This window comes from Lineus longissimus, chromosome 17, assembly GCF_910592395.1.
Source record: "Lineus longissimus chromosome 17, tnLinLong1.2, whole genome shotgun sequence".
NCBI classification, from domain to species: domain Eukaryota; kingdom Metazoa; phylum Nemertea; class Pilidiophora; order Heteronemertea; family Lineidae; genus Lineus; species Lineus longissimus.
The window spans coordinates 10,871,084-10,890,459 of NC_088324.1; the positions used below are offsets into that span (position 1 = coordinate 10,871,084).

The 19,376-nt window shown below is 41.0% G+C and overlaps 2 protein-coding genes across 2 annotated transcripts; one reads left to right on the top strand and one right to left on the bottom strand.

Annotated features, from left to right (window-relative positions):
* Positions 1 to 1,923: 1,923 nt before the first annotated feature.
* On the top strand, positions 1,924 to 8,083 carry LOC135501005 (nuclear hormone receptor family member nhr-91-like). Its single transcript, XM_064792724.1, has 5 exons — positions 1,924 to 2,633; positions 2,976 to 3,124; positions 3,411 to 3,472; positions 5,425 to 6,103; positions 6,391 to 8,083. Exons 1-5 carry the CDS (start codon positions 1,924 to 1,926, stop codon positions 6,642 to 6,644), a joined length of 1,854 nt encoding a protein of 617 aa, XP_064648794.1. The 3' UTR covers positions 6,645 to 8,083.
* A 1,029-nt stretch (positions 8,084 to 9,112) lies between these two features.
* On the bottom strand, positions 9,113 to 18,512 carry LOC135501284 (nonsense-mediated mRNA decay factor SMG7-like). The gene is made up of 15 exons (XM_064793316.1): positions 18,443 to 18,512; positions 17,389 to 17,599; positions 17,155 to 17,305; positions 16,916 to 17,005; positions 16,290 to 16,598; positions 15,773 to 15,979; positions 15,548 to 15,692; positions 15,302 to 15,384; positions 14,939 to 15,119; positions 14,393 to 14,612; positions 13,076 to 14,108; positions 12,742 to 12,955; positions 12,407 to 12,519; positions 12,101 to 12,189; positions 9,113 to 12,008 (listed from the first exon to the last, which is right to left on the bottom strand). The coding sequence occupies exons 1-15, from the start codon at positions 18,466 to 18,468 to the stop codon at positions 11,928 to 11,930; spliced, it is 3,153 nt and encodes a 1,050-aa protein (XP_064649386.1). The 5' UTR covers positions 18,469 to 18,512; the 3' UTR covers positions 9,113 to 11,927.
* Between the last annotated feature and the right edge of the window lie 864 nt (positions 18,513 to 19,376).

The following is a 19,376-nucleotide window of genomic DNA, read 5'->3' on the forward strand; positions in this document are numbered from 1 at the left end:
GTTGTTCCTTGATTGTCCATGGGACAGGTTGCTCTGACTGTATTGCCATTGAAGACAGGTTGTTCCTTGATTGTCCATGGGACAGGTTGCTCTGACTGTATGGCCATTGAGGACAGGTTGTTCCTTGATTGTCCATGGGATAGGTTGCTCTGACTGTATGGCCATTGCCATTGAAGACAGGTTGTTCCTTGATTGTCCATGGGACAGGTTGGTCTGACTGTATTGCCATTGAGGACAGGTTGTTCCTTGATTGTCCATGGGATAGGTTGCTCTGACTGTATTGCCATTGAGGACAGGTTGTTCCTTGATTGTCCATGGGATAGGTTGCTCTGACTGTATTGCCATTGAGGACAGGTTGTTCCTTGATTGTCCATGGGATAGGTTGCTCTGACTGTATTGCCATTGAGGACAGGTTGTTCCTTGATTGTCCATGGGACAGGTTGCTCTGACTGTATTGCCATTGAAGACAGGTTGTTCCTTGATTGTCCATGGGACAGGTTGCTCTGACTGTATTGCCATTGAAGACAGGTTGTTCCTTGATTGTCCATGGGACAGGTTGCTCTGACTGTATGGCCATTGAGGACAGGTTGTTCCTTGATTGTCCATGGGATAGGTTGCTCTGACTGTATTGCCATTGAGGACAGGTTGTTCCTAGTCCATGGGATAGGTTGCTCTGACTGTATGGCCATTGAGGACAGGTTGTTCCTTGATTGTCCATGGGATAGGTTGCTCTGATTGTATTGCCATTGAGGACAGGTTGTTCCTAGTCCATGGGATAGGTTGCTCTGACTGTATGGCCATTGAGGACAGGTTGTTCCTTGATTGTCCATGGGATAGGTTGCTCTGATTGTATTGCCATTGAGGACAGGTTGTTCCTAGTCCATGGGATAGGTTGCTCTGACTGTATGGCCATTGAAGACAGGTTGTTCCTTGATTGTCCATGGGACAGGTTGCTCTGACTGTATGGCCATTGAGGACAGGTTGTTCCTTGATTGTCCATGGGATAGGTTGCTCTGACTGTATTGCCATTGAGGACAGGTTGTTCCTTGATTGTCCATGGGACAGGTTGCTCTGACTGTATTGCCATTGAAGACAGGTTGTTCCTTGATTGTCCATGGGACAGGTTGCTCTGATTGTATTGCCATTGAGGACAGGTTGTTCCTTGATTGTCCATGGAATAGGTTGCTCTGACTGTATTGCCATTGAGGACAGGTTGTTCCTTGATTGTCCATGGGATAGGTTGCTCTGATTGTATTGCCATTGAGGACAGGTTGTTCCTTGATTGTCCATGGGACAGGTTGCTCTGATTGTATTGCGATTGAGGACAGGTTGTTCCTTGATTGTCCATGGGACAGGTTGCTCTGATTGTATTGCCATTGAGGACAGGTTGTTCCTTGATTGTCCATGGGACAGGTTGCTCTGATTGTATTGCCATTGAGGACAGGTTGTTCCTTGATTGTCCATGGGATTCGGCTAAAATTCCTGACACCAGCACATTTCACGCTGTTCAAAATCCAACACCTTACAGTAACACCAATATTGAGCACTAGCCTACAGTCATTTTTCGCTCTTGATACAAAGGTCAGTTTTCAGAAGGGGGCAAGGTGTGAAACCTTGTGTCTTAAAAAGGAAATTTGTTGTTAAGCAAAAGGTCACAACTGTGTCGATGATGCTAATGAAGCAGCAGGAAGATATAAGGAATCTTGTAACTTGGTATTTGAGTTAGAACACTGTCTCGATCAGCGCTGCTCGAGTTCTTAATGATATTGTAAATAACTTCTGGGCTGCACCAAGACGTACGCTGACAAACACTTGCCTGACGTGTATGTGGGTTGTTTTCTATTGGTCTGAGTTGGCCATCATAGGATCCATTTCAGCCTGGGGTGATTTATTCACACTTCTCTGATATTTTGTTCTTGTAGAATGAACCCCCAGCAGAACAAGATGTTGTCCTCGATTGACACCCTGCCCTCTTTCTACGACATAAAACTCAAACGACGACGCCTGACAGAGACAATCGGAAACAGCGATGGCGAGTCAGTCTTTAGCAGCTCTCTATCGTCATGTTCATCTGTCAGTGACTGCGGGGACTGCGATGGACGCTTCATGTCCGATTTGTCCGATAATAACTCCAGCACAAACAGTGACGATTCTGCGGACTCTCTCAGACAACATCAGGAAAAAGCTCAATTTGAGGAATTTGCAAAACGCCTTCGACAGAATATGAAGGTGGAAGATAAGAAAGCTCCAAATGAACCACCACTAGCTTTACTGCAAAAGTTACCCAATCAGAATTCGCTGTTTGTACAGTATGATCAAAAAATGTCTGGATTCGAGACACATAAAATACCTGTTTTTAACATGTCAACACAACACAAGCCACAGGGACACTCGGTGCCACCTTTTGAAGTAACTTTGAAATGTCCGACGTATCCCGGTGTGATGTATTTCAATGATCACAGGGAGAAGATTCCCACTGATCAGAATAAGTTGATACATCCAACCATTCAGGAAAGAGGGTTCAAGCTCGAAAACTTCACTTTGGCTCGTGAGCACCAGTTCCCCGACCAGTACTGTGCAATCTGCGAGGACAGGGCAAGTGGGCTGCATTATGGCGTTTTAACTTGTGAAGGGTAAGTTTGGTCATTTCCTTCTTGTTTTTCTTTAGGTTCATTCTTGTGAGAGTTTTCAGCGTTCCAAGGCAGTTGGGCATCTGAAATTCGGTAAAACCTGAGTACAAGTATTTGCTTCAGGCTTCCCATATTGACCGATTCTTGTTGCAGGCACTGATGTTATCGCACACGATCATAATTGCAATTAGCAGCAATTTAACTCGTTCAGCTATTGCCCAACAGACTGTATCTCATTTTCCTTAAAAGTGGAAAATAACCAATGAAGATATTAGCCGGACAATATAAGATTTGGCCGATTTTGTAAAACTGAACTAAACCTTTTAGGTTGGCTGTCTTTTTCAGGTGTAAAGGGTTCTTCAAGCGAACCGTCCAAAACAAGCGTGTCTATACCTGTATTGGGCAAGAGAACTGTGTCATTAACAAGATACAGAGGAATAGATGTCAGTGCTGCCGCTTCAAGAAGTGTTTGCAGAAAGGAATGGTCACAGCTGGTAAGTCATTGAACCTCCCTCAGTGGACACCGCAAGAACACCAGGTGTCTAAGTTCTACTGTAAATAACAAATAAATGGATAGACACAGACGTGTATAAGAATGACTTAAGCAAAAGATTTCTTATAACAGAAAACTTTGTCATAGTTTGCGCTTTGTTGTGAATAACATCTCCAAGTGCAAATCTCATGCTGAAGTAAGAAGTGTAAGACAAAAGGAAATGCAAAAAAAATCGCAATCATTTCATTTTAAGGTTTTAATCTTTTTCAAAATGTGTTCTTTCTCAGCTGTGCGTGAAGATCGTATGCCCGGTGGACGCAATGCTGGTGCCCTCTATAACTTGTGCAAGGTTGGTATATATTTTCGAGGCAATTTAGACCTTATACAGCTTAAGGGCCGTTGACAAAAAACCCAAGCTGACCACAGTCTTCCACCACCCATGCAGACACTCAAACTGTCACTTAGAGCATCATTAGATGGAGAATCTTCCAAGAAGAACTCTGAAATCAAGATCTTTTTTGATTCGACTCGTAGCTCCAGGGCCAGTTTTGTGAATCAAAATCGAGGGTGATTTGAGCCAAAAGGAGAACAGAGTTGGTAAAACAGTGAAAGTACTCTCAATTACAGTGCTTCGCACAATTGGCTCTGGAGCAAAAACTACTGAACTAAATGGAGATATCTCATTTTTCTGCCACGATGAGTCATCACCTGTAGCTCAGCTTAGGATCTCTGGGTGGTGAAAGTACAGTTTTCCTATTTTTGAGCAACTTGGTAAAGCGGATCATGCTTTCTGTTCAACTTGGTGTCCCCAGGGGCATTTCATTGCTTTTGAGAGATTGGAGATTTTGCTGAAAATAGGCTCGATTATTCTAATTACCAAATGAAATATGGGAAACCAGCTTCTATTAAGTTGCTTCAGTCTGATATGAGTAGAGACCGAACACTATTTCCCAGAAAAAATCTACAGACTGTGCTAGTACTATGTTAAGGACCCCCCACCCTGACACCTGAACCTTTTTACTCCTTTGTCGTGTCAAGAGGTGCAGTAAATTGAAAACCTGCAGCTGGTGCTAGGATGAGGACCCCCGCCGTCTGCTGAGTAATAGCTGGGGGCTCATACGCACGCACATACGTGTTTGATGATGCTGTTCTAGTCTGTTAATACCGTACATCGTCATTTGATCCCGCAGAAAAAGAACACATAAGTTACCGTATCAACTGATTTAACCACGTTTAGCAACATGTGATGAGTCGCCTGATACTCATTTGAACATGCTGGTGGCCTTTTTCATAATTGAGGAGATGTTGTCATCAGCTATTATCTGCAATTGATTAGACAATCAAGTATATTATCTATATATCATCTTATATTATCTATATATTTTGTTTGAAACGTATGCGGAATTCTCCCTGGCAATGAGGATGTTATCCTAGCCTTTTGGAGAACTCGACGCAGCCTTTTAATTGTGAAAAAACTGTCCGTGTCAGGGAAGGGTACAATCCAAACCTCCTTGGAGCATAACAGAGGGTGTGGTATGGTACATAATCGACAAGCCTCATTGTTGAGCAACAGCTCTTGGAATTTGGATTTCCAAGTATTTGAGATAAGGGGGGTTCTTCAATAATTATCGAACCAAGCCATGTTTCTTTGAAGAATCTCCCCGGAGATTTGATTAGTAGTGTTTCAGCAAGAAATCTCAACTGGCAGAGCAGAAAAGGCCATAGCCTAAAATAGACAGGGTGCGGCACCTTGAAAACACGGCACGGCACTAAGAGAACGTTGAAAAGAGGCAGGTTGCTGCACCCTGCTTAAACTCTAGCTGAAAGGGAGGTCATATCTGGAGGGTTCATGTTATGCTAGGCTTTGACTTAATCATATCATTTAAGCCTGTATGTGGGTGGAAGGTTACATCAAGGACTCCTCATGTCACGAAACGTGACTAAAATGTGAAAATCGGCCAGACTAAAGATGCATAATAGTTCTGGGAATGGATAACTCGTTTTCAATTATCAGCCTATTTAATTGCACTCATTAAAATCATGTGGGTATGTTTTGGTTCACCCAGATAGCAATTGAAATAAATGTTTTGTAAATGACTGTGAACTTTTTATTGCTGTCAGAATATGTAACAATAATGCTGATTTTGTTTGCAATAAGTTTTTCTATGCGTCAAATATATAAGATAATTGCACTCAAGTGTGACAATAATGAGTCTTTTTCTATTAAACTGTTATGGATTCACCTGCTTAGAGGAAAGGAGTCAGTATTAGTTAAAAAATCAGTTTTCTGTTTTTCGACAGGTCAAATATCGAAAGCACAAGAGGCGTACACAAAGTGGAAAGGACCTCAACAGACCTCGAAGGAACGACTACCCGACCCCGATAGAACCAATACATAAAAAATGGCCGCCGATGGAACAAATGGAAACTCAGCCAGAGGCTTTGGAGCTGTTAAAATTTGAATGTCACCCCATGCCAAAAATCGACTCAACAATAAATTTCCGCAAAATGACGAAACAGGCCATTGAGGAACGCTTTTGTGAAATGACAGACTTGACTGTTTCAAGTCTCGTCACTTGGGCAAAAGAGTTGTCCTTTTTCAAGGAAGTGACAGTAGACGAATGGACTAAAGTTCTGAAACTGCAGTGGCACACAATGTTATTGCTCGATATTACTTCAAGTGAGAACCAGTTATTGGCCCCAGAGGTTTGTCGGGAATCGTCAAAGACTTCGATGCAAAGTGAATCAAATTCTACAGCGAATATGTCGGAGCATTTTTCATCGCTGGTCGAGAAGTACACCCACCAGTTTAACGGCTATATGAACAAAATGAATGGGCAGGTCGACCCCCAGAGCAAGATGTACAATGAGGGGCTAAAGATTCTTGCGATTGTTGCAGAAATTGTTGTGACGTTCTGTAAACTTCATCTGACACCCGAGGAACATGGCCTGCTGCGTGTGCTGATCTTGCTTAATGTTGGTACGTAAATAGCAATGCGATTATCTCTAAGGTTATCCAACAGCTTTTTCCATAACAGTTAAAAAAGTGATGAATCATAGTAGAAATGGGGGAGTTTCAGTCATCATCGGCCTCATCTCTTGTTCACACCCTGAAGGTAGAAGTCATTCCAGTTCTAAGTAAACATTGTATGGTTTCTGACTAGCATATAAGAGCTTGAAGAGTTTAAAGGTTTATGGCAGATGTTGTATTAGACCTTTATCAGGCAATGACTTAACCTTACACTTCCCTCAATCCTATCTTTTCAGAAAACAATGAATCGTTGCGCAATATCCAGTGGATAAGACGCCAGTACCTCATGACCCTCAAGCAATACGAATTTGTGCATCACTCGTCCAAACAGAATCGCTATCACACACTTCTCTACCAGGTGGCACTGTTGCACAAAGCATCAGATCAGTTCCAAGAGAACAATTTACTCTTTGTTCCGTTCATCTTACGGAGCCCGTTGGCAATGAAGGATGGATGTCATAAGTACATTTTAGGACAGTTTAGTGACTGAGTCGGTTTAAGGGTGCCTGTCCAAAGGCCTGAATATGTGGTTTAGATGGGTTCTATTATATCTCAAGTGTCAATACACAAAGTATATAACTATTTGTGATGGCTGTCAGAATAAACTGCAAGAATTTCTCCAGTATGGCCAAGTATAAACAGTCGGGTGACTTTTAGAAGAAGAACAAAAATCTAGTCTTTGGTAGTTTGTTGTGGTCATGTCACCAATAATTGTTAGGAATTCCATCACGGCTGAAGATAATTGCTCAAGTTGTGCTAATAAAGATGACCTGCGGAGTGTATGTGTAATCAAGTTATTCTGTAGTTTAAATTGAAGCCCCACTGTATTGAATCCTCCTTAATGGCTAGGTTCAATGATGATGAGCTCTGTTATAAGAGAACTACTTGAACTTTAAATGGCTTAAGAGTGGTTCAAGGAGAGCGTTTCTCTGAAGTTACTTCACGAATACCGGTATATCTGGACTGAGAACTCCAGTGAATTTGTCTATTAACATTCGAACATTTAGGTATTTAGCTTACCAGTGCACTGGCTGGACACTGAGATATAACGGTTTTCTTGATCTGGACTTTAGGAGTCGGTCTTTAGTACTTCTGGAAGGATTTGAAAAGTGCAGGGTATTTCTTCTTTTGATGGAAGAGAGTAGGGAGCACTTTGGCCAAAATGGCCAAAAAGTTTCGTGACAAGTCAGATTTGGAAAATTGCCCAAAGATCTACATAGGGGCTTCAAATGTCTCACTTATATCATGTCTTTCACCCTGGCCTTTGAAACCTAATGCTGAGATAGGAATTTTATGTTGTGCTAATTTCATTGATAAAAAATGATACTGTGTGGACATGTTTAAGCTAGTTGAGAGGCCTGTTGCAGGTAAAAAGGCTTTTTGTACAGATGAACCTAAACCAGCTTAAACTCTTTGACACAGTACAGTATATTTGTAACTGTAGCTGAACAAATGTGATAGGTAGCATACCGTAGCACAAATAGTGAACAGTTTATCAACTGGTGGTCATCAGTTTTTGTGACAATAGGAATATTACATTACTTGTGTCAAGCTTGAATTTTGAATCTACTCATCTCCCTCCTTGATCGAAGGCTACCTCATTTTTTTTCGAGAAAGACTACCTGGGAGACTACCTGGAGGTGATTCTAGAAAGCTCTGTTATGACACGTTTATTTGATGAATTCTCAGGGGTGTCCAATGCTCCTTGGGGGCCTTTGAATTACTTTTTTTATGACCTGCATATTTCAAAGTAGTTCATGTAGTATTTTTGTATTGATGTTGCAAGATTTGCGTTCATAATAATGTTTTTGTGCCAAAAAGTATCAGTGACTGTTAACCCCAACTATTCACAAGCACATTACTTTTAAATAGATTGTTAAAATTGCGAGGTGAAATGTAGTTCCCTTTGATGTTAGAAGAAGTATTTGGTGTAACTGCTGATTCATGTTAGGGGGAAAATATCAAAATATATGTTTATTGTACAATTTTTAGTTGTCTTTTTGTTGAAAACTGGAAATGATACAGTCCCAAGATTCTGTTGTGTTTTCTATTCTTTGTAAAATCATGCTCCTTGACTATTTGGGTTGGGCTTTTGATGCATGAGGTCTGTTGAAAAACAGGAAGAAACAACACAAAGCAAAATGCATCTTCAACGTCATACACTTCAAATTAGGAAACTCCTTACAGGCCTCAGGATTAATACCGAGCACACGAAGATTAATTCCAACACGTGTGGCTCTATTAATCAGTCACACACTTCATGATGTTGAATTATATCCTTAAATCCTCATTTCCTATTTCGTATTTTTGTGCCATTTTTCCTAGAGTGGCTTCTACAGTGAACATCTGGTGATAAACAAATACCAAAACAAAGTTCTGTTTACAAGACAAACATCTGCCGACATGGCTCAATAGATTTAGAGTCTAAAGCATGATGGGCATGGCACAAACTCAAACAGACTGGCCTGCTGCATAGTGTAGAAGCACCAATGGTGTCATTTCCAGAACATCTAATGACAATGACGCACCCTCTTTGTAACAATATACTGGGCATCCGAAAAACGTCATTCATTTTTTAATTATCATGCATGCCCCGCTGAGAGGAAATGAAACAGGGAATGGTTTGACCAATATAGCGTCCAGGTGGCCATCTTGTATTTTGCATTCCAGATTAACTGCAGAGCGAAACATGTGATGGGCTTCCTATTTTTGTGGCACGATGGGGTGGGTGGACTTGGAGAGGTGTCCCATCGAGTTTGAGCCCAATCCAATCACCCTATGGAGAGGATTCAATGGTTACAGCACCATTATAGCTGTAAATTAAACAAGTGTGAGCATCAGAACAATTTCTGTGAAGGCAAAATGGAGCCAATAGTTTACAGATTGAATAATTATATTGCAAGCGTTATTGCATTATTATCTGCATAATCTTTGACGAAAGAGAACAAAAAACACAAATTCATCATTAGTTGCTACAAATTTTATTAGATTTGAAGTGAGAGTCCAGATTACCAGGTTAAGGGCACTACATGCATTGGAATAACACTATTGCTGTGAAGAAAGACATTTGCTTGATCTGAATTGGTAAACCACTTTTCCCATGGGCATCTTTTCAGCTCCGATTCCAATTTTTTCTTCTTCGTCCCCAATAAAATAAACAGAAACTTAAATATAATCATGCACCGTACAGTCCAAGTTACAATTCAAACTTGAACAATCACAAAAGCTGAAAATAATCCAATGGGACACCATAAAAGCAGGAAAGTGAAGATACACATGTGATGGTTGAGGAATTAACCAATCGAGTTTACTCTTCTCCCTGACCCTGAAGTTGGCACAGCAAGGAGAAAGTTAGCCATGCTTTCTGGTTACCTGTGGGCAATTTCAAGAGAAAGGGGCCCTCAGACTTTTAGGCAGTTTCACACAGAAAATGGTGCGGTTGAAAAACATAACTTTTTTCAGGTGAAACTTCAAAGTCTGAAATATCTAGAAATACTCGTCTTGCCAAAATTGGACAAGGCATGATCAAGACAAGCGATGAGCAGCAAAACATAATCAAATTTTAGCAATGTTCAGTATTACTGATATCAAGAATTTATAAATTCCTGTTGATATTGATTATCCTAGAACCACTGTCTTTTCTGGCTCCCTCGTGCTACTGCAAACCTTAATGGTGGACACAACCTATTTTAAACCTTATTTTCATAAGCACCAGCCATGAGATTACATAACCATACGAAATCAACTGGACCAAGCAAATACCAAACACAAAATACATCACCCCATTTTTCATTTCACACTTGACAAATCTAAGATATTTTGGGAAACTTGCAAAATTCAGCTAGTCCCTTTTCATAATTCTAGCAGCTAGTGATATCAGTATTCTTATGTGTGGTCAATGACTCATATAGACATGCTAAAGTTATTAGTCAAGGACAAGCTGAACATTTGCAAACAAAGAACTTATTTCAGAGCTCTGATGTCTCGACAGTCAAACCAAATCTGACGAAAGACAACTCTCAACCAAAAACTGGTTATTTTTCCAATGAAAGAGGATTTTTCACAGAGGGCATGGGAGAGGACTTCAATTCATCTGACACTATTACATACAAGTATACCCTCCCACTGTGGACCTCCTACTTATTGGCGCGATGGCAGCACCTCAGTGCATCACACACTCCCGTCAATCTAGGCAGGCTAAAAATGTTTAAGTTACAACTAAAATAAGCATGTGCTAGTGTTAAAGTCTTTCTTTGAACTTACTAGGTTTGTTCCTTGAATGAATGAGATGTTGAAACAAACAAAAGTCACTTTCACACGTGCCTGCTCGGGTCCTTAAATTGTACTGTTACCATCCAAAACATTTTGGGCATTTGAGAAAAAAAATTCACATGACATGGACTTATTCATGTCATTAGAAAGCACTCACCTTAACCCTTTATTCATTCGAATGGATTTTGAGAAGAAAATATATTATCAAAAAATAGTTTGAAATTTGTACCATCGGAAAGTATTATAATTAAATGACATGTCGTCATGATGACAGATCATGTGGCGTTTATAAGACTTATACAAGACAATCATATAAGCTTGTGTGGGGTGACACTAACTCGCTCGATAGAAGAATTACATTATGTTTTTTGTTAACACCCTAAGATCAAAACAACAGTATTAACACCACTGCCACCAGATGGAACAATAATAAACTATGGTAGGTGTTTCTGCTGGATATGCAAAGTTGTGGTCAAATCAAGAAATCAGACATCTAGATTTCTCATTCCAAAATATCCACTAACACATTTTAAATGACTGCAGAAATGTTTTAGATCAGTCTTAGTATTGGCACGTTGTGTTCAGAAGATTACAATTTACAATATTTTTGAGGCAGAAGTGACATAGAAAACATTGTATTCTACTTCAGTAGGTATATCGGACCAAATATTCTGCAGAATATGAATATTGAAGGAAAAGTATTAGCAAATATTCTGCAATCTGTAGCCTTAAATATCAGAGTGAAGAAAATTCAGATGAAATATCAACTAATCAAACTCTGGGAAGAAATTTCTGCAATCACCCAGTGATTACAGAAGACTTGATAGTCTATTGTCTTTGCCATTAAGACTTTCTGCAAACAGTCCCGCCAAAGGAAATAAGAGCAGAAAATCATTCTAGGCATTCGCTAGTACAAGTAGTCTCCATGGGAAATTTTAGTAGGGCAGGTCAACATAACAAACTTGTAATACTAGCATATCCAGTTTATGTTAGCTTTTATGCTGAATCTTTCACGTTTTGATCATCTGCACTGATCACTTTATATCAACAAACTTTAATGAGCTAGAATGTCCCTGTTTTCATTCAATTTAACTAACATCGAATCTCGACAACTTGGTCCGCATATGATAAAAGCTACAAGCTCATAATGGTTTGATATAAGATTCCAAAGATACCAGAACACTCATATCATGTGCAACATCTTCAATTCTGTGACAACCACTCTACCATTTTGACCCATTGGAGAACTGCCTCACCATATCAATGTTTGCATATATCAATGCATTTCTTCAGCACTAAGCTTTCATCCACCTATCGCATCCCGCAGCAATTCCCTGCTGCATCCAGCTTCTTTCTGATTCATACCTTCGTCATGTTGCATCGATCATCGCATCGATTTCTCGAGAAATTTTCTCGTAATATAAACTGCACGTGGATCAATTAAGAATCACTAGCGCATATTTGTATTTGATTTCTGACCAATCAGCTTTCCTGACAGCCTTCAGTGTGGTTCACTCTGACGTTGTTGCTTCTGCTGCTCCAGCAGTTTCTCCAGCGGCGATGGACCTGATGACCACAGCGACTGAAAATATGGAAGAGTGAAAATTACAAAATGAAACATGACAGGGTTCTAGTGTCCAGAGTTAGCTATCTTAGTAGCAAAGCGATGTGTACCTGCAGATTATTTCCAGTATAAGGTCCAGATGTTCCCTGCTCTGGTGGACTCTCTTGGGACTGGCTATATCCTTGCATCATGCCATACCCTGGAAGGAAATTTGAAGACATGGTTTAGAAGGGGGAAGCCAGACTGTAGAATTATACCTCTGGTACTATATTATGAAATCTTCAGTTACGTTGCAAAAGGTGTGAGTGTCACAAACAAGGAAAACTCGCAGAGAACGTATTGCACCTTTCTCAACATCCTTGAATGCAAAAATTAAGAAGATTTTCCAAATCAGTAGAATGGCTAAATGACTTTACCTTTCGATTCCTGTGGTTGCATTTTCGCCATCGACCAGGGCGACTGGCTGAATAATGAATAGGTGGCACCACCAGGCACATTGGGAGGTTGCTTTTCTGACGGGAACATTGGCCTGAAAGGATTCAGAAATAAAAGATTTAGGACTGCTCAGCAGTAGATTATAGTGGCTGAGCAAAACTAGGTGGCAGTTACACAATCATATCTCAGCACATTCTGTACTGCGCTGATCAAGAGTTGTGATGCATCACATGTATATTATCGTACATTTGAAGTTCTCACCATTTTGATAACAAGGTCAAATAATGTTACAAAAGTGATATTGAACTCATAGTACCTTGGCAAAGCATCTAGAGGACTATCAGGTTTAGGAGCTCCCTCTGATAACCGAGCAAAATCAGCTGCGTTGGGTGGATACCCCGACACTCCAATAGTATTTGGAGGAGGCATCTTGAATGCCGACATGTCGATGGGGCGTCCTCGCTGGTCCTGTGCCATTGCTGTCCCTGGCGCCATGGAAAATCTGGCATGGTCAATTTGGTTCATATTTCCTGCAACAGAGGAGGAAAGTACTTTTTATTACTTTTGATTATGCTGGAGCTGAAACTGGGGTTAAATTTTCAATTAAATAGCCCTAACCTTAGAGGGCTAAGGGAGTGAGACACACTCACCTGGGGCATCTCTCCGCTGGTCTGCATTCACCATCCCCCTTGAACCGATTGGACGAGCTGACATCTGGTTGCCAGGATAAGGCATCTGATTGCCTGGGTACTGCTGTTGCATCCCTGGCTGCACAGGCATTGGACTCCCAATGAACAATGGATGCTGTGGCTGTGGATTCACCTGACCTAACGGGTTATTCCGGAAATGCACCTGGTTCTGCTGCGCCTGTTGCCGTGGGTTCTGGTTACTAAGGAACTGCTGCTGGTTGCCGTGGAAATTTTGTTTCTGTCCGTGGCGTTGCATTTGATGCTGTTGGTTACTAGATTCACGTGGCCATGGAAACTGGGACCAACCACCATTGTCATTATCCGGACCTAATTGCTTATCTGCATGATTCTGCAAGGAATTTTCAGAGTATCCTCCGAAACCTGGTGCACTGCCACCTTCCTGCAGCAGGGATCCAAAACCCTGACTGAAGATATTAAAAGTTTGATTTTGTGCTTCAAAATTCCGTGCAATGTCATTTTGTGGCTTTGCTTCCTTCCCCACGGCTGGGTTCATCATTCGCTGTTGCTGATGCTGTTGGGGTTGTCCATGCGGTGGCTGCATGTGCTGGGGAATATTCTTATTGGCTTGAGGCTGAAGATGGGGCGGGGGCACTTGTATCCCAGTGAAGTCAATACTGTTTGAACCATGACCTGCAGATGGTACCATCTTCTGCCCAAATACTTGTGCCGAAGAGTATGCTGGAACGTTAACTAGGCCCGGTTGGGGTTTAGCACCAACTGGTAACTGCGGCGAGATTTGCTTCGGGGGTGGCTGTACATTGGGAGAATCTCGCCCAATCAACTGTGGAGAATTTCGTGGTTGAGGTGAATTCCTCGCGACCTGCAGTTGTGGTGAATTGTGAGATATCGTGGTTTGTGATGATACTTTTGCCGGTGTAGAATGGGGTGGTGCTAAAATCTGGACATGCTTTGGCCAGATCTGGTTTTTCCCACTTCCATGTTGATCACCGGAGTGTTTGGACTTCATGATGCCCTGGAAGCAATGAGTGTTGAAAGGTAGCAAGCATCTAGGACTAGGTTCATTGTGAGAGAAGCTAAACTCAACAATAATGACAATGTCGGTGCCAAAACACTCTCCTCAATACACCAACAGCACATAAAATTATACTCAATTTATTCACTTTATCTGCATTTACATATTTTCAATTTGAATCAGTAAATGAAGAAATACTCTAAAGCCCGAATCTCTTCAGTCAATTACAACTGAATGAACTGTCCCAAACTCAACTAAAACTAGTGTTCACTAAATGTACTAACCTCCTTTTTGTTTGTCTCAGAGTCCTGCTTTGGAATTGGCATTGGCTGGCTTGCCTTGTGTTGCAGGATGGCTTGAATTGCCACGTTCTGCCGAGTGGACTTCTTATCAGAGTTACCACCCGATTTGTCGTTATCACCTGGCAGAAGTTTCACATGGGCGGTCGGAGCACTGAACTGGTGGTAGCCATTCTTTTGCTTTTGGTAGTTCAGTAGATTTAAACTGAAGAGGAGAAAGTCAGTTTGAATGTAGTAGGGGCTCACGTTCTTGACCACATGGAGCATGCTGCTCCAGAAATTTGCAGAGAAATTACTGTCTGCTTGCTCCTGAAATGTCAATATATAATATCCTTCTGAAAACATTAGGTGTGGTAATAAAAAACTCGCAAAGCAGAGTTACCTTTGGTAGATTCCTAAAACTTTAGACATTCTATTCACACTCTCAAAGTTTTCTTTACAAATTCGAAAATGTACACAATACAAAGAAGGCCTCTGGAAAATAACTGTGAATACACTGCAAACTAAGTGACAACTGAGAGAAGAGCATACCTTGGGAATTCATCGCATACCCATATCCCATGATTGACCAGTCGGTGACATCGTATATGAGTCTCAGTCTCTGTGGGCAGGTTATCAATCAGCTGTCGAGTGAAATCGAGTTTTGTGTAGCAGCTCTCGACCGGTTGGAAACATTGGACTTCGGTGTCTTCAGGTAGTGGGACCTGCTCATCTGCAAGACAAAATCGAAAGGTAATTATATGATGCACCAGCACTACGACTATCACTTTATTGTCAAAGAGTATGTAATGAAACCATGACAACAACACTTCAAATTTGAAAGAAGTCTTTCATAACTCGGAAAACTCCAAGGTATATATATCTCTTAAACAGGATACAATGTAATGTACTTACAGTCAGAGGCCTTGAACTTTCCAACTTTTTGTTGAGACCAGTGTTGTATGTGGTTGAAAAGCTTGCTTGCACAGGGCCAGATTCTGAAAAAAAATATACGACAAGAAATGAGAACCTAAATGAGTCAAACTTTTCACAACAACGTCTCTTTCATTTCTGAATGAAACACGATAGCAACAAGTTTAAAGTAATTAATTGGTTTCTTAAGAGAACACTAGTTTAAGTTAGTTGCATGAGTAAACTTACGTAGAGTTTGTGATGATTGGTTTTGATAAAAGATCCTGGTTGACCTTTAGCCAGTCCATGATGAGTTTGATGGCAGGCAGGGTATGATATTCACGAGCTTTGTTGTTCTTCGGAGTGCTGTGCAGTAAGTTGTCAAGCAGCGATACTGAAAGAAATATAAACGTATCAGTTTCACCACCAGATTCACTTGGAATTTGAGGCTTGACCGGCTGTAGAACTACTTACCAGTCAACTGTAATACCAAGTTATAACACCTCTCCTCTCCTTGACTTGGTTTGTCTCCCTTGTCCAGATGCTTCTTGGCATGGTACATCGCAAACAAGTTGATGACAATCATCTCGATGAACTGATGCGAGCTAAAACTCATGGATGTGATGTGAGATGGTAGGCTGACAAGAAGCTGGTTCATCAACTTCTGAGCTCGATCTAAATCTGTTTGAAAAGGGACAGCACAATTAGGTAATTGCAGATTGAGACATCCTTGTACCTACATGTAGTGTCGAGGCCAGGGCAAGCAACCTATCCCATCCAGTCGATGGTAGCTTGTGATGGACCACTCCTCACTGGCCCAAGACGGAGTCACCAGTCCAATGAACCCATCATCACCTTACCGTAGTTGTCTTGTAACACATGCTCACAAACATGGAAGAAAAACAACTAAGACATGCAAATATAGCATTTTTAATAACAGAACCTTTTCGACACAAATCACCTACAGAAGAGAAAAAAACTGATGTCATACCTGTGCATAGGTGAACAAAAGCATGAAACTGTAGGAATGCAGCAATAATCTCGGACATCGTAAGCTTGCCACGAATATCTAGCACCTCTTTCGTAATCTTGGAATAGAACTTCTCCAGATTGGTCGCAGCCACAGGGAATGGATGTTTCACAGCCAAGCTCCGAACATAATAGAACACTGTGGAGAGTTTGCTCCCCTTGGCAGCCTCCAGAATGGCAAGTTGGTTATAGGGCTGGCCATTATATGGTACAAGGAAAGCTGCATGTCGGTAATAGGTTTGTGCTTGCTCGATCTGTTGGCGGTACCGTGCTGTGAGAAAACAGAAGATCTGGATACAAACGCTGGGAGCAGGAAGGGGGTTGAGACGCAGCATCAAAATACAGGGAGAGTGGATTAAGGAGCTGATGTGGTATATAACTAGGTTCAATAGTATATTTTACTAAGTATTGTCTTAAGTACTTTTTATTTCCACATTTTTCAACCACAGCAACAGGTTCAAATCTGCTTGATGTGATGCACACAACCACTAAGGCTGTCGAAAGGCTAGCAAGGAAATCGATACAGTTGACATAGAAATGTCAAGGTGCAAGAATTGAATGTGTGAGTAAATGCATTCAAGTACCTACCAATGTCTCCAAGATGAACCAAGCAGTACTGACAAATATACATAGATGAGCTCTTCTTCGGCATTTTCATACCCTTTACTGCATTCGGCTCTGAAATCAATGAGTTAAAAGCCTTGAGATATGCCCAGGACATTTAAGACCCACACCACATCCTCTCTTATGTTGCTCATGCTTGCCCACTGGCCCAATACAAGTAGTAATAATAATGACACACTCGCAAATAAATCATCAATACTTACCCCGTAGAATACCGAAGTAAGATGACCTCCTGCGGAAAGGAAGGTCTAGCTTGAAAGCACTGCATAGTTCCTGTAGGAGTTGCACGTAGAATCCACTAGATGTTTCTAAGAACAGGTTCAAACTGGCCTGAATCTCTGCTCTCTTGGCGTTCTGCAAAGGAAGATGCTAATCTTTTACTTCTTATGTCTTGAGTAGCCAGGGCAAAAACCTGTGATTCTTAGTTCAAGACTTACCTGGCGATCCTTTGCCTGTGTCTGCATGGCATTGATCTGGTTTTTGAAAACATGGTTCCATAAATCCTGCTCCACTTTTTTATCTAACGAGTATTCTAAATCAACCACTAGGAGGCGCTGATACAGGTCCTGTAACTTCTGTCTTGATACCCAGGCTTCATTGGTACCAAATGACGAATCGGATGTGCTCGACTTCAATGATTCAGCTTGCCTGAAAATGAGTTGTGAACGATGATATATGAAGTATCGAACAAATTAGAATCAGATGGTTTTCCTAAGATGGTCTGCTGTATGGCCAACACTTATTTTGGATAATTGCGTACCATGTAATTGATTGCGTCTTCTCAATCTCATACCACAGCATCCCATTTCCCTGAAAGTCATATTATTTCTAGTATGGGTAACTTTTCACCAGTTAGACTCAGAGGATGCTATTGATACAATGAAGATGACGTCATGACAATGGACCTTTTCCAGCAAAGACAAACTAGAGCCCAAACGAATCAAATGCACATCACAAACAAACTTCTACGAAAAGGTCCATATCGCAATGAGGCAATGATATGAGGAACAACATTACACCTAATCGACTGTTTCTGACAACCAGTGTCATCACTACAACAGTTGAAATTCGATAAAAGTGAAACCATCGATACTTGAATTGAAAGTGAAACATGGGAAGACATAATGTAAAACCTGAAGGAAAACAGTCATTATCATTATGTCAACGGACAGAACGATAGCAGTTGTGAATACTGTGAATGCATAAGTGATAAAAAATGACGTCACCCAGAAGCATAGCATGGTTAATTGTACACAGATTCGATAAACAACACGATAAAGACTAAAGAGGAAGAACGCCAACCTTCAATGTTTGTACAGGAATGTGCTGTACATATGCAGTGCATTTTTGCAAGATTCGAAGGGGTCATGTTTTCGGCCTCCAAAAACATAGACATATAAGTAACATGCAATATATTTTGGATTGGAATGTTAGACTAGAATGTCTTATAGCTGCCTGTGCAAGAAATTGCATCTAATAATGAGTAGTTACCGAAATAACTGTGCCACTGTGCTCATTTCGGAAATTCTGTTTTCATGGTAGTCGCCATTTTAGTCTGCTCTTCGGGAATGTTCGACAATTTCCGGCAGCTGCCGGAATGAGTAGTTTCTAAAATTAGAATGTAAACAAAAACACAGGTGTACTGCAAGCAGCCTTTTTTCTTGAAGACAGTAATCAAATAAGAAGATAGCAGAGCCCCGGATGCTGAGGTTTACCAACATCTTATGCCCTTCCCACACACTACTAATCCTATGCAGTTGTTGAAGAGAAGAGAAGGGCTTCACCTAAGGCTTAGAGAGAACACCACTCCTTGGGAGTGTAACATACAAGCAAATTGGCGAGTAAGCTTCTGGAAAACATGCTACACAGCCGAAGTCGAAGTGGTTGGCATCTTCAAAATTGCCAGGTGTAATTGACTTCTTGATATGCAGGGCAGACTAGACTTTTCCTTTAAGTTATGACATGTCGCCACACATCATTCCTGACACGTTTGGAGGATCACCACTATTCTGGGTCCCAAGGACAGCTCTATTCCAATGCAAGATGAAATCAACAATGCCATTTTTCTTATTTCTTATTTATTGATGTCCTTCATGTACAGACATAGACAGGCTAAGAACATTTTCAAAATTATACAATAATATGTTTATATGCATATATTTACGAATAGAGAAGCTGGCACTGGAGCTTACAATGACCAATACTGAGCTTCCACCCTCGATGTGACAATGAGACATTCCATTCCTAGTACTTCCAGCATATAGGCAAGTCTATTTTTAACAGCAGGGGGAGGTTCGACACCCTTGTCCTTCGGCAAGGTGAGTCATTAAAAAGAAGTAGTAGTGACACCCTCAACAGAGCACCTTAATTCATGATTTAATCACTGCAAAACCTTTCCTTAATCTCTAAAGGTTTTCATTTAGCT

Bases quoted from the DNA above. Each gene is read 5' to 3' on its own strand.
- LOC135501005 (XM_064792724.1), top strand. From the start codon at position 1,924: ATGAACCCCCAGCAGAACAAGATGTTGTCCTCGATTGACACCCTGCCC. The intron at 3,125-3,410 runs GTAAGTCATTGA...GTTCTTTCTCAG, and splicing joins GAAAGGAATGGTCACAGCTG to CTGTGCGTGAAGATCGTATG. The intron at 3,473-5,424 runs GTTGGTATATAT...GTTTTTCGACAG, and splicing joins CCCTCTATAACTTGTGCAAG to GTCAAATATCGAAAGCACAA.
- LOC135501284 (XM_064793316.1), bottom strand. From the start codon at position 18,468: ATGAGCACAGTGGCACAGTTATTTCG. The intron at 15,120-15,301 runs GTAAGTACATTA...TTTGTCTTGCAG, and splicing joins AAAGTTCAAGGCCTCTGACT to ATGAGCAGGTCCCACTACCT. The intron at 14,109-14,392 runs GTTAGTACATTT...CATTGCTTCCAG, and splicing joins CTGAGACAAACAAAAAGGAG to GGCATCATGAAGTCCAAACA.